Below are 15,023 nucleotides of genomic sequence, written 5' to 3'. Positions count from 1 at the left end.
TTCCCTGGACATGGGGGACAATCAATGTTTTGTATTTCTTTGTCTGCAGTTTCTAAAAGGACATATTTTTTATGAATCTTTAAACACTTGGCTCTTGGATAGGTTGCTGGTATATCTATTTGATGAATATTGGTTTGTTTGGGCCACAGTATGTCTTTTCTCTGATATGCAATGTCCTTTTTTAGAAATATTTTTGTAATGCCTCCAGAGCCAGCTTTGAATTGGGGGGAGGGGTGGCCTTATAAATCAACATTTTAAATAAGCAAAAATAAATAAATACATTTTATCTATATATTTAAAAATATAAGAATCTTTTGAAAACATACATCATTTGTATTCACATGCCAAGCCATGTCACCATAGGATACTAGCTGACCATTAACGTAACAACGAATTTCACTATTTCTCCAGCGATTGTAGATGTGCACAATGCTGATCATGTACCACTAAAAAGAAAGGCAAGATATATGAAGCATCACCTTTTAACCTCTTTTAACAATTATGCTATTTAAAATACAAAACAGTATAATAGTACTGTCCTAAAAGTACAAATTTAATAATTCAAGTTTTATAAAAAATATTTAAAAATATGTTTTAAAAATCAAACAATCCATAATGCAGTTTAAATTAAAAATTCAAAATGTTCCAAATCATAAATCTTTCAAACACTGCTCATGAGAAATTATAATCAGATTTTGAAAATGAAAAGTTCCAAGGAACAGTATTATTTGAACCTACCGTATAATATTAGAACATGCTAGGCTGAAAGCACTACACTGATAACTAAAAATGTAAAAAAATTGCAAACTTTAATAATAAAAATTAAGGAGCACAGTGAAAAAAATGGGACTAGAGTTTAGAGTTTAGAGTAATTTATTTATATGCCGCCCTTTTCCCTGGGGGGACTCAGGGCGGCTTACAACTCGAAAAGGGAGGGAAACAAACAATTGACACATAAGACAGTACATCATTAAAAGCACAACATTCATACTATTCGGGTGGGTTACAGTCTTTAATCCCAGGCCTGACGGGATAGCCAGTTTTTAAGGGCTGTGCGGAAGGTCTGGAGGGTGGTGAGGGTACGAATCTCCACGGGGAGATCGTTCCATAGGGTCGGAGCTGCCACCGAGAAGGCTCTCCTCCGCGTAGTTGTCAGTCGACATTGACCGGCAGATGGGACTCGGAGGAGGCCTAATCTATGGGATATAATTGGTCGGGTGGAGGTAATTGGCAGTAGGCGGTCTCTCAAGTAAATATTAAAAATTAAATATTAACAAAAACAAATTAATGGCAACATCCTTAGAATTGGCAATGAAAATACCAGAGGTTATGGACAGATCATCATGGAGAAATCTACCTATATGATTACTAACAGCTGAATGACTTGAGGACACATAATCAATGAATCAATATAAAATATTGCAACTTTAAAATCTCAGTAAAAATTCAACAAACAAAAGGATAGAAACAAAATCTGAAAAGAGTTTTCATTTTCTTCTAATCTGAAATATATAAATGAGCAACATTTTCCACGAAGTAATTAACATTTCTGAATAAATATAGTGAGAGAAACTATAGTATTAATTGCAGGCATACATTTATTATTTGTTTTTTTTTAATGTCCAGAAAAACACTACAATTTAATAGATTTGATAATATTTCAAATAATATAGCGATATTCTATAGAAAAGTGCAGAAATTTAGTTTAATATTATGAACTGTGTTTTGCCACATATATTTGTACTGACAACTCGCCTTTTGCATGCATTTATTACTATGACTTCAAAATTGTCCAAAATGCAAAGAGTAAAACTAAAAATTTGGCCTGGCTCACCACTATAACTTTAATCATAATTACAAATAGGCTGATATTCTCTGATAATTCTTACAATTACTAATATAAGCATTTTGTGCTTACCTTGCGAGGCTGAAAATCATACTTCACACAGTGTTGAAAACCTTTGCCTTTTGATTTCAATGATGTGACTATTAAACAGTTACCAACAAAATGTGCAGAATAGCCAACCCCTTTGCTGGTGCGAAAACTGAAAATGTAAAAAATATATTTTTTAAAAAAAGCTCTCCAATAAAGTTAAGTAAGTTAAATTATGTTAAATTAAATTAAGTTACGTTACATTACATTACATTTGTTATGTTATGTTCTTATGCTATGCTAATTATGTTTAATTAATAAAATCAAATTGCATAGTACACAAACTGAAATTCATTTTTAACAATTTGACTGTTGCTTTATGCATTACAGTATGTATTTCAAATGCTGCAAATAAATATTTCCTTCATTTTGATTTTTAAATTTTGTTTCTGAAAAAAAGATAAAAGAACAAAAATTTAAAAATAAAAATAAATAGAAAACAAAATATGGTACATATTTGAAAAGCTTTTTTTTTAAAAAATGCCATTTAAACTTGACCATGCAAACTGTTACAACAGACCTTACAACTGTTACAGTGTCTCCATAATTACATGATCAAGATTTGGCGGTTTTGCAACAGGCAGGTGTTTACGGCCGCCATAGTGTCCCACAATCACATGATCACAGTTGCGTGCTTAACACATGACTACCAAGCAGAATCAATGAAGAAGCCAGTAGTAAAATAGCAAGTTGTGGTCATATCATGATTTGCTTAACAATGACAGGTGACTCACTTAACAACCATGGCAGAAATGAATTAATAAATGTGTCATGGTATATGATGTCTTGCTTAACATCATGTCACTTTGTGATGGAATTGTTGGTCCCAATTGTGGTCATTAAGCAAGGAATACCTGTAATTGATCTAAAACTGTAAATTCAGAGTGCCAGTATTGTAGGCTTAAGGACAATAACAAATACAAAAAAAACTTTTTTAATAGGACAAAATGCTTTTATTCCTAAAAAAATAGAGTTAGCAGAATATGTTGATTCATTATAAATTTTACAAAATCTATACATAATGGCAACTAAAGATAGTATCTGTGTTGCAGGGATGTTATTAAGATATAATGAGGAAATTGGAGAAAAGCTTGCAAAATTTGTACCAGCATTCAAAATCACGGTTATAAATATATCATTAAAGGAAAGTGGAAAAATTGGATTCACAGTAGTATTATAAATGTATTTTAGATTATTTAAGACTAAAAGTCAATATATATTTCATACCACTGAATGTGGACTTAGAGCCCCCCAATATTCATAGGTTCACAGAATTATATCCTTAACAAATATAATTTATAATTTAAAAATAGTTAATAACACCCTCCGTATCATAAAGCATAACTCATTTCAGAAATATTGATTTGTTAGAGCAGTTACTTCATTCATTACCTTTAATGTCCTTAACAGTTGTAATGGTATGTGGGAATGATTATGGGAGACAGGAGGGAGAGCTTGTCTCTCAGTATGGAAAAGATTTCTTGGCACATAAAAGCAGGACTAACAACAGTAGACATTAACATTATATAACATTGTTCCATAAAGACTCCTATAGACATTTTGGTTTATAATCCTAAAATTACCATTGGATTAACAATTACACATAGCTGATCTGTGGAATGATCTCCCTACCTCTAGTCAGCTGAATATATCTCAAAGCTAAATGACCAAAGAAGACTTTGATGGGGACTGTTTATCGTATCTTTTCCTCTCAAGTAAAAGAGAAGACCTATATTTTTTTAGGTTAAACATAATGAGAATTTTCCAGATGTCAGAAAGTAATTACTTGTAGACTTCTAGGCAATAAAAAACCCTCAATTATATTCTTAAGAACTGTTCTTATTTTTTGATGTGCCCAGAGTCTTACCTAGTCCCTCCCACCACAGCTTTTTTTTTTTTTAATTAGCAGAAAGATGAAGGATCTTTGCCTTCTTTTGGCCTATCAAGTTGGTGGAGAGAAAGACTGTGATAGAAATGAGTATCAGTGAAAGCAATCCCTAATGAATTCATATAAGGCTGACCCAGTTTGGTATGGCATATCCACAGGGTATGTGAAAACTATAAAGGACATTGTCTTTACACAAATCTAATCTATTTAAGGACACAGTGCCAGTCATGCAATGCAGGCTACCATATCTGGGCTATAAAATCCGTGCACTAAATAGTAGCAAAGAGATCTAGCCAATTCTAATTATTTGCTTCTGTTCAAGGGTTATCTGCATTTTTGAAATCCAGACATGTAGACCTAATGCAATATATCTGACTAAAGCAGAATAATGGAATCATGTCTCAAGTTCCATCACTTTGGGGTACGTGCCCAATATTGTAAAAGATTGTAAGCATGTAGCTGTCCTCATGAAACTAGAATGCTCCTTTTGTCACTGTCACCTTTCCTTATTCCCTATATTTTTGTCATTATTAAACTCCTTTTTTCCAGCAGGTGCATCCACACAACAAACTATCTCTCAACATATTGCACATATTGTATTTTTTCTAGAAAGCAATACATAGTAAATTTTATGACTATATCTTTTTCCTACTGTCCTATTTCTAAACACAAAAGCCAAAGGTGTTTACATAAGAAAAGAAAACCAGTGCACTTTATTATTTATTAATTTCAGACATTTGGAAAGTATAAGTGAAGCTGAAGTGTAGAATGCATCTACTTCTCACATTTTTATTATAATATTGACTCCAACTTAACTGGTTTATTTTTTATAAATGGAGGAACATACACATTTATGTAAAGAATAAACCCAGCCTATTTGAGCTGGCCAACCTAGCCCTATGTAATACATTTCCAAGCCCAATAGTTTATAATGTTGATATGGAAAGAAATGATCAAATACAAATTATATTTATTTGAAGTCACAATCTTATGTTTACTTAAATGTAATTCTTGCTGTGCTTAGTTTCACTGATTTCCTAATGGAAAGCATACAGCATCCGTTTGTTAATACATTATGTAGGAATCCTCTATGTTGCATTGGAAAAGGGTTACTTATTTTGGTTTATGTTAAGCTTTCTGCCATCAACATACAGTATTCTTTCCTACAATTCTTAATATAACAACCCTGTGATAAATTGGACTGGGAGATACTAAGTAAACATACAGAAGACTATGGTATAAAGATTTTCTCTTTTCTTTGGTTATTTCCATCTGGTTACAACAATATCTGAAAAGTCCTGTTTTCTCTACTAAAAGAGGTAAGCAAGCAATTATTTAATTAAACATCAGTAAAAATATCACAATATACTTACCAATAAAGATATGGTTTATCTTTATCTACATTAATATTATTCAATGGATCCATGCGAAACCAAGTGTTAAGCGTAAACCCATTTTGATAAGGCCACTTGGCAATTGGAGGCAATGCAATTGCCTATGGAAAAAATGAAAACAAAGTTAATTATTACCAAATAAAACTAAAAATGATTTGCAAAAAATAATTAATTTGTAATCTCCGTGCACTAATCAAATTCATCCCATCATTATTCATACAAAGATGCTAGATAATGCACATGATCCAGAGTTTCTGAAGGATGAAATGTGTAGCAGAATCCACCTAGTAACTGTTTTACTAAGAAAAATCATTTCAGATATCTTTCTCAGATATCAAAGCTCCGAAAGTAGTCATACTAATTCTATGTAAGTGAAACAATTAAACATGGTATTTCATATTTATACATTACAAGAGGATTCAAGTTTTACTATGATCAATAAAGTATTGCTTAAAACTTACTGCAGCACTGCAGCCTGGAAAGTTGAAAAAAGTATCAGGACCATGCCTCTGTGGCATCTGATTAAGGACTGACAACAGCTTGACTGCATGTCTGGGCTATCAAAAACAAAATTATACAATTGTTTTTACTGTATTTATTTATTAGATTTATATCTATCTCACCTTCAAGAATGAGACAGCACACACAGAACACTCTCCTCAAATTTCCCTCAGAAGAAAGTTATAGGCTTAAAGTTACCAATGAATTCCCTCATGTATATGAACCTGGGTCTCACCAGTTGTATTTCAACATTAAAACCGCTATGCCATGCCATTAGTATTTATATTTATAGTAACGTTCATTTTATTCACTTACAGTGTGATACTGTATAGTAGTTGGTATCTAGTTTTCCAAATAGACTAAAAACTTATTTTAAAGAAGTCATCAGAAGCTGACTTAAATTTTTTTAAAAAATTGCTAAATGCTTAATTACACATGATGTTGCACCTTAATTAAACAAGTCATAACTTATGTTTGCATTAGCTATAGCTTACCCATATTCCATTTTCACCACGAAGCATGCTGAACAAAAGCTTCAATTCCTTAACGGTAATGCTGTAGCTAGCAAGAACCCCCAACATATCAACGAGAAGATCTTCAAAGAAAAATAAAATTACTCCATTGCTAAATGTTTTATATAAATAATATCTCAAAGTACAAACTGGATTGACTGTTAAAATTATTAGCCCTGAATGCTAGGTTTCCCAGTAATTAAAGACTGTCTTGCAAAATTCAGAAGAATAATGATAAGCTGTTGAGTTGTCCAGCCCCACTTCAGGTTTGTGACTGTTGTGTAATTTTAAACTGTTTTTTTATTTTATTTTTATATCCCCCCTCTCTTTTATTGTAAGCTGCCCTGAGTCTCTTTTGAGAGTGGGCAGCATACAAAATCTAATAAATAAATAAATAAATAAATAAATAAATAAATAAACTCTAAGAATTTATTTTGAGATTTCTTAGATCTGCCATGACAAAAGCCCAAACCACTTGCAATTGAATGGATGGATAAAAAGTTAATATTGTGAGTTTTCCCTTTTTTCATAAACAAATTCAACAATATAGAAAGGTTTGCAATAATGCAAGAAATGTTGATCAAGAGAAGAATCTTTATTACTTCAACTGGTTTCTGAAATGAGCAGATATTATTTTGTAACTATATGGAAGCTTTTATCAACCTTTAACTTCAACCTGAAGTAGGAATATTGTTTTTTTAATCTTAAATTTTGCAATTATATATCAGGTGGTCTTCATTTATGATCACTAGGTTCAGTGACCATACAAAGTTATAATCATGATGAATGAGTAGCAATATGACCAGTCGTCATAGTTGCCACTGTCACACCATCTCTGTGATCATATGATCACAATCCAAGAGATTGGTGATCACCTCACAATTGTGACATCATGGCCTACTATTTTATGCAAATAGTAACTGTAAATTTGCAAGATGTGTTGCAACTTTAATTATAGGTAATCCTTGATTTACAACCATTCATTTAGCAACTCAAAAAAGTGCCTTATGACTAGTCGTTACATTTATGACTGCAGCATCATCCCCATGGTCATGGGGCATGTGGCCATTAGCATGTATTTATGAAGGCTGCAGCATCCTGGGGTTGTATGGTTGCTCTTTGCAACCTTCCCAACTGGCTTCCAACAAGCAGTCACTTGAGCATCTGAATTTGCTAAACAACTGCATGATTCACTTAACAACTGCAGGGATTTGCTTAATCATAACCAAAAAGGTTGCAAAATTGAGTTGATTCACTTAATAATGGCCTTGCTTAGCAATGGAAATTCTGGTCATAAGTCAAGAACTACCTCTGATAAATTTTCTAAGCTGAAGTTGGCTGATGATCAACTTTTTGGTACTGCAAAAAAAATTATAGACTCCTAGATATTCTCCAAAACAAACATACAATTATTTTAATAGGTTGATATAAAGAAAGTTGGGAATACTTTTAATCAAGCTTAATACTCCATCCTCCAAATAATATTCTTAAATTTATAACATTTTCCAATAGTTATTTCTTAATTTAACTGAGTGAATATTGAGCATTGTCTGACTTCTTAACAAGAATATACCTTTATTTCTTGTCCACTTAAAAAAATATTTTCAACTATTATTTCCTGGTATCTCATTCTGTATATTTAAAACATGTGATAGAAAATATTTTAATTTCACACCATGGAACCATGAAGCTTACTGCTTTAGTGATAAAAATCTAAATATACACTTTGTCCTTGCATATAACATTGAATGATAAAATTATTAGAGAGGTGGAACAGAAAATGGCATAGGATTTTATTTTTCATATTAAAAGGGACTTAGTTATATATCTGTCTTCACTTTTGAACAGCATTATCACTTTAATCAGTTATATGTTCCTCATACTAAGGAAGCTAAATTTGGCTAAAATTAATTTTTACTCTTTAGGCCTGCCATCCATTTGGATCCTTGTTATTTACAAACCTCAAGCTTTAAACTTTATGCTTCTAAGATGGATTTTTATCACAGTACATACAGCAGTGATACTGAAAAAAATGGAGAAAAATCCAGTACATTATTGGCCTTCATATTTCAGAATTACATAATGTAATATTGTAGAATCTATTGGGGATAAAATTGGAATAAGTATGAAGAGTACAGACTCTGTCATCAAATGTTTAAATTTTATTCTACACTATAATATCAATCCTTCATTTACAGAAGTCTCACATACTTAATTCATATTTTTGGTTTAACTCCATATAGGTAAATCTCAACACTTACAGTTATCCTGTAAGTCAAAATAAATCAGATTCAATGACAATAGGTCATATTAATAATCTAGAAAAACATAATAACTCTTAATGTTCACATAAGCATTTCTAGGAAGCTTTCTCATCTGGTACTATGAAAATATCTACCAAGGCGATGAAAAAAAAATCCAACAGATGCTCTAAAACTTCTTTTAGGATTCACAGTAAAATAAATGGAAAGATTAACATCAAGATTGATTTACCTACCTTTTAAAATTTCATTCATTATTTTAAACAACTTTACAACACATAAATTTGTTTGTGAAGAGCATCTCTAAAGGTTCTCTGTGAAAATAAGTGGCTAACACAGGAATGTCAGAGTTTAGTTCCTGGATTCAATTCAAGAATTATTATCAGATCCTTACTGTAATTCTAACAAAAATTAAGATACTGGTTCTGTAAGAAATAGTTCAATAGCTATATTTTGTGATATAAAACATTGAGGAAAATAATTGATCATATTGCAAAATAATATGATTTAATACACATTAAAAGCTTAAAAATACTCCCTAAACTTGCATTTTAATTTTGTTTTTTGGCTGGTGCACAAGATTTTTGATATATACTAATGCTCTTTCAACATGATAGTTTTCATTCAAATAATCCTTATAAAGCTTTTTTTAAATATCTGCAAAATTTAAAGTTTGATTTACTTTGATTACCACCCAGTTCAAATTCACAAATGTCAAACTTTCACAATTCTATTTTTGAGGATTTAATAAAAAAAACATTTAAAAATTGTGTCTGAGAAAGTGGTATCAGCAATAGTCATAATCTATTCATATTTCTTTAAAATACATAATTTCATTAATTACAAAATAGCCTGAACTTTTTAAAATTCCAAACTGTGCTCAGATAATATCCTCTAATAATTAATCAGTTCATATACAATGTTAAAAAGATATCTGGATTATGATAATCTATTATATAAATTATACCTGCAATCATATCATCCACAGTACTCATCTTCAATAGCACCTGTTCAATTAAACCAACTTCTGTACTGGTCTGTAAATTCCGGACACTTTTACGAAGGATGGCAGTGAACATACTCCAAATTTCTGCTTGACATGTTACATCACAGTGCTCTAAAAGTTCTGACATGCATGTTATACTTTCTGCATCTTGGATTATAAAGTTCATCTCTAGATCAAATTCTCCACCAACCAACTGAAAATTTAAAAAGAAAAAAAATGTTAATTTACTAGACCTTTCAAGATTCAAGCAAACTAATGTAATTTTTTTGATGTTCATAAACTACTTTGTGATCTACAAAAATGAATGTATTCTTAGGGATTACCTTTAAGATTTTATTTATTCACTGTCTTTCTAGAATTGCAACCCAGATATTCATTTGTAAATAGTCTGATATTAATTAAAATATATGATGTAAATTAATAGAACATCAAATTATATCTTAAAATCACTATGTGCGTATATGATCATAATACTGTAAAGTGCATGACAAAGGTTAGAATTTTTTTTAAAAAAATCCCTTTTCTATCACTTTTTTTTTTTTACAAAAGTCTTTAGAAATTTACGTTGAGCATGGAAAGATGAGTCTGTAAAGCCCATCTCTGCACTGGTATGTAGTAAGAAATTCATTGTGATGGTGGGAATTGAATTTGGTAAGATTTACATAGGGATAGATCAGGCCCAAATCAAAACTGATTGTTTATTAACAGCCTACAAACTTAAAAGTCTCTTTATATATTATTAGGACCTTAATTAAGAGAATAGAGAGTGCAATCAGAAGCTAGTAACAACACGTTTTAGAAAACATAATGGGTAGGATAGATTCATGTCATCTGTAATACTTTGTTTCATTACTACAATGCTGTCTTGATTTTAATATTTATTGTTGTAGCCAGGAACCCATTCAGATTACGATATATATATATGACAGAAATAAAGTTTTTTTTTCATTTCCAAATCCTATCTAACCCTCTATGTAGACTGAAGTTCAGAAGCCCAACTCTTCTATTTATAATAGCAATAGCAATAGCAATAGCAGTTAGACTTATACACCGCTTCATAGGGCTTTCAGCCCTCTCTAAGCAGTTTACAGAGTCAGCATATTGCCCCCAACAATAATCCGGGTCCTCATTTTACCCACCTCGGAAGGATGGAAGGCTGAGTCAACCCTGAGCCGGTGAGATTTGAACAGCCGAACTGCAGTCAGCTGAAGTAGCCTGCAGTGCTGCATTTAACCACTGCGCCACCTCGGCTCTAATTGACTTATTTTTCAAGAGCTTACCTCGATTACTAAATAATTACTACATAGATACATACATACATACATACATACATACATACATACATACATACATACTGAAGCAGTTTTATTACTTAACTAGCTAGACTGGTTTATGTACAGTCACCACATAGAATCCACCAATACTGTCAGAGAAATAATGTTGCCATGAGCATTTCACAATAGTCTCCTGTGCTCATATTAATAAACATTCCTACAGAAAGCTTTCAAGACAATTACTTTAAAAAAAAAGTATGAGCTAAATGAGATGGTGTTGTACTAATTTTCAAGCATCTTTCACACATTTTAGCATCTTTTTTAATCATCTCAAAATAATAAAACACCAGCAACAATAAGGTTCCTAAGATTTCAACTGTTATTTCATTTGCAGATCTGTACATAATTGCTATTATAGTAAATAACCACAGTTGGAAATTTGATGTCATTCTATGTTTCACATTTGACCTTCAACACCAGTCTTGGTCTTTTTAATTCAAAACATTTTAATTCCAAACCTTTTTCCTCTCTGTGAAAAACTATGTCCCCCATCTATAAGCAAATTAATACCAGTTCCTAAATGGAACAGAAGCCAGTATTTGGGGGGAAACCAGAAAGAAATAGTTAGCTCTACTTTCTTTGCCACCTCTCTTAACTGGAGTTCTTCAATTTATAAGACGTTTAGAAGCAGTATTTGCAACTGGACTTGATCATAAGTATTCATTAGGTCAACTAGAGCAAAACAATAAAGTACAAAGTATGGAAGGAATAGATTGGACATCCAGCCCTTGCTTATCAATGGAGACCAAGTGGAGCAAGTGGACAGTTTTAAGTTTCTGGGTGTTATTATAAAAGAGGATCTGACCTGGGTCCAGCAGAGATTATACTACCTGAGACTTCTCAGGAAACAACTGAATGAAAAACTGCTGGTGATCTTCTACTGCTGCACCATAGAGAGCATTTTAACTTACTGCATCTCTGTATGGTTTGCCAATAGCACAGTGGCAGATAGGACAGCACAGCAGAGGGCTATTGCCCAGAGGATCATTGGTTGCCCTCTCCCCTCTTTGGAAGAGCTTTATAGCTGCCGCTGCCTTAAGAAAGTTCAAAACATTCTTAAAGATCCATATCATCCTGGGCACCTTTTTTTAACTTTTACCATCTGGCAGATGGTACAGAATAATAAAAACAAGGACAAATAGACTGAGAAACACCTTCTATCCCAGGGCAGTAACTATATTGAATTCTACTGTATAGCGCAATACAAATGCAATATCGGGTTTTCAATTCAATTGTATAGAATGTGAAGGATGTGTAGGTTTTTTTTAAATAGTTATAATTTTGTTGTACGAGGTGCAATGACAATAAAGTAAATTAAACTAAACTATAAGCAAAGCTTTGGCAGGTCACACCTTTTTATCAGTTACAAAATATAAACTGTAATTGTGAAAGACAGTACTTTGGGGAAAAAGTTGAAAGGAGACCTGAGACAGAATAATTTAACAAAATAACCAGGCATAACCATTATTTTCTCAGTATCAGTATAATAAGAAAACTTGGTCTCTGTTCCTAAGAAATATTGTTAAATCTGAATTCTAGTTCAACGTTTTCACAGTGAAGTCAGTATTTCTTATTATCTTTTATTTAACAATGCCACTTTAAAAGTATCCTAGATGGTTGAAATGTTTCCTGTTGGTTTTGGATATTATTTTTGATGTACAATTTTTATTGATTTATCCTTCTAGGAGACACTGCCGAGTTTATCTATCCAGAGTGTCATGGGCATTGCCAACAATTAATGGCATATCAACACTGGAGAAGAAACAAATATACATTTCCTTGAAGTTATGATTGATGTTATAAATCCTGTGGCAGTGTTTTCACAATATATTTAAAAGTAATTGTCACCGGGATTTGCCACAGACTTTGGTTCCTATATCTGTTTCCCTCAGCATGATATAATAGAATATCACATATATTATCATAGTTCAGAGTATATTTAAATCTACTATGAGAATTTATAGCCCATCATAGACAATGTTTTCTTTTCTCAAGTTCCACATGGAAGTTCCATATTGCATAAAGAGAGCTATGCAACTTCATACAACTGTTAACCACTAACAATAGGCCACTGGGTTCAAAACTAGTTGAATTTAATTATTTCTTCATGAAACTTTCAAAATTATTAAATTTAAAGGACAAGTTTTTAAGAATTCTATTATTGCTACTGTTGATGTTTTTATTGTTCCTACTTCTGCTCTACAATATGTTTTTCCTTATGAAAAATAGGGATATCAGTACTGCAGGAAGTAAGCATTTTCTTTCTCCCTAATTGGTAGGTATAATCTGAAATAATGACTCCAATCACCAGAAAATGCATTCAGTCAATTTAGTACTGAATTTTTATTGTATACTGCAGGAATCGAGGTAATAAAGGGGTCAGCCGCATTCAGGGATGCTACCCAACTGTGTCACCATATCAATGCACTTGGAAAAATTTTCTGGATTTTTTTTCTCTGACATATTTATTCAACTTATTTGGAGTTAATTACTTGTATCAGCTTCTCCTCATATTTGTTTGACTTATGTCCAATTTTCAAACATGACAACTAACAAATACAAATGAACATGATTCTGATCCACTTTACATAATTTCCAAATAATGAGAAGGAAAACAAGACATGAGCTATATGTTCTACTCCCAGCTACTAATCTATTTACTTGATATGTGCATTTTGGTGCTGTACACTATGAAATATCTCAGTTACTGCATTACTATAATATAGTATAAAAGCCATAGGGGCTCAGTGGTTAGAATGCAGGATTACAGGCAAATTCTGCCCACTGCCAGCAGTTCGATTTGCACCAGCTCAAGTTTGACTTGACCTTCCATCCTTCCAAGGTCGGTAAAATAAGGATCCAGATCATTGGGGGCAATATGCTGACTCTGTAAACCACCTAGAGAAGGCTCTAAAGCACTGTGAAGCAGTATATAAGTGCTAGTGCTATCTTTCAATCAGACAAATATTTGTTTTTTAACTGTATTTGTGATCTATTTTTATATGATTGCTTACTATGTTTTTTCCTTGGTTGTTATCCACCTAGAGTTATGAGTTGAATAATTTTCAAGAACAATGCGCTTCATGCTCTAGCATATGCTGGTGATACATGAACACTAACCTCACAATCAATACAAAAGCTATGAGTGGCACAAAGAGCCATGCTTGGCATTACAAGACAAGTCCGAAAGAGCTACACATGGATTAGAGAACAAACGAAAATATACAACATCATCAAGCTAATAAAAGAACTGAAATGGAAATGGACTGGTCACATAGCAAGAAAACAGGTGGACCAAGGCCATCATAGAATGGATCCCACTTGATAAAAAGCTTCCACAAAAGAGACCTAAAACTAGATGGATCGACAACATCAGCAAGAATTGCGGGCACAAATGGCAAAAGCAAGCTCTGGACCATTTAGGTTGGAAACATGCAGAAGAGGCCTACATCCTGCAGTGGATAGACAATGAATAATGATGATGATTTAAGGATTCACTATCTCCAAATTCACTAATGTAGCATATGAACCACTGCATTCCTCTTGATTAATCTACCAAGCAGACCAACATGCCAATTAGAGAAATAAAGACCAAAAATGAATAGAATCATCTGCCCTTCCTTTTTGTCCAACAGACAGGAGAAAAATAGATTCTTCTGAACTAATCGTATACTACACAGGTGCTTATTATTATTTGCATAGTTTTTTATACCAACCAAATATCCCACATTGCAATTTAACATATTATATGAATTACATCTGAGCCTTACACATTGTATTAAGCTATTCTATGATTTATTTAGGCAATGTAAACTTCGCCAAACAAACCTACAATTCTACAATAATATTATCCAAATGTGAAACAAGAATACTTATTATAATATATACTATAGATTTATATCCTGATTTTGTTTAAGTAATAAAGATATAAGAAAATTCTTAATGACTTTGAAGGTTATAATACTAAGGTCACAAAGTGAATGGACTACCTTGTATATCTGAGTTTCTTTCTGCAAGGAGTATTTTTATGCCTCTTACAGGCATAAAAATACATGCAATTACAGTTGTATATATTTTCAAAATAACAGCTAACTGTGGTATTGGCCTTATGTATATATTGCCCTTAAGTATATATTTATTTATTCTCCCGCCATTATTATTTTTATAAATCTCAGGAAATGAACATACCTAATA

At 32.2% G+C, this 15,023-nt stretch overlaps 1 protein-coding gene across 2 annotated transcripts in view; it reads right to left on the bottom strand.

The window, feature by feature from the left end:
• The window catches only part of NBEA (neurobeachin), a 384,945-nt gene that overhangs the window by 345,058 nt on the left and 24,864 nt on the right, over positions 1-15,023 (bottom strand). For both annotated transcript variants that reach the window (XM_032219812.1, XM_032219813.1), the window contains exons 2-7: positions 9,457-9,688; positions 6,211-6,311; positions 5,677-5,772; positions 5,195-5,316; positions 1,919-2,045; positions 327-446 (exon numbers count right to left, since the gene is read on the bottom strand). In XM_032219812.1, coding sequence (XP_032075703.1) covers positions 327-446; positions 1,919-2,045; positions 5,195-5,316; positions 5,677-5,772; positions 6,211-6,311; positions 9,457-9,688 — 798 coding nt within the window. The remainder of the gene's footprint in view (positions 1-326; positions 447-1,918; positions 2,046-5,194; positions 5,317-5,676; positions 5,773-6,210; positions 6,312-9,456; positions 9,689-15,023) is intronic.

This window comes from Thamnophis elegans, chromosome 6 (assembly GCF_009769535.1).
Source record: "Thamnophis elegans isolate rThaEle1 chromosome 6, rThaEle1.pri, whole genome shotgun sequence".
In the NCBI taxonomy this organism is placed as follows: Eukaryota; Metazoa; Chordata; class Lepidosauria; order Squamata; family Colubridae; genus Thamnophis; species Thamnophis elegans.
The sequence above is the reverse complement of the archived record's forward strand: the minus strand, read 5'-3'. Positions and strand labels throughout refer to the sequence as shown.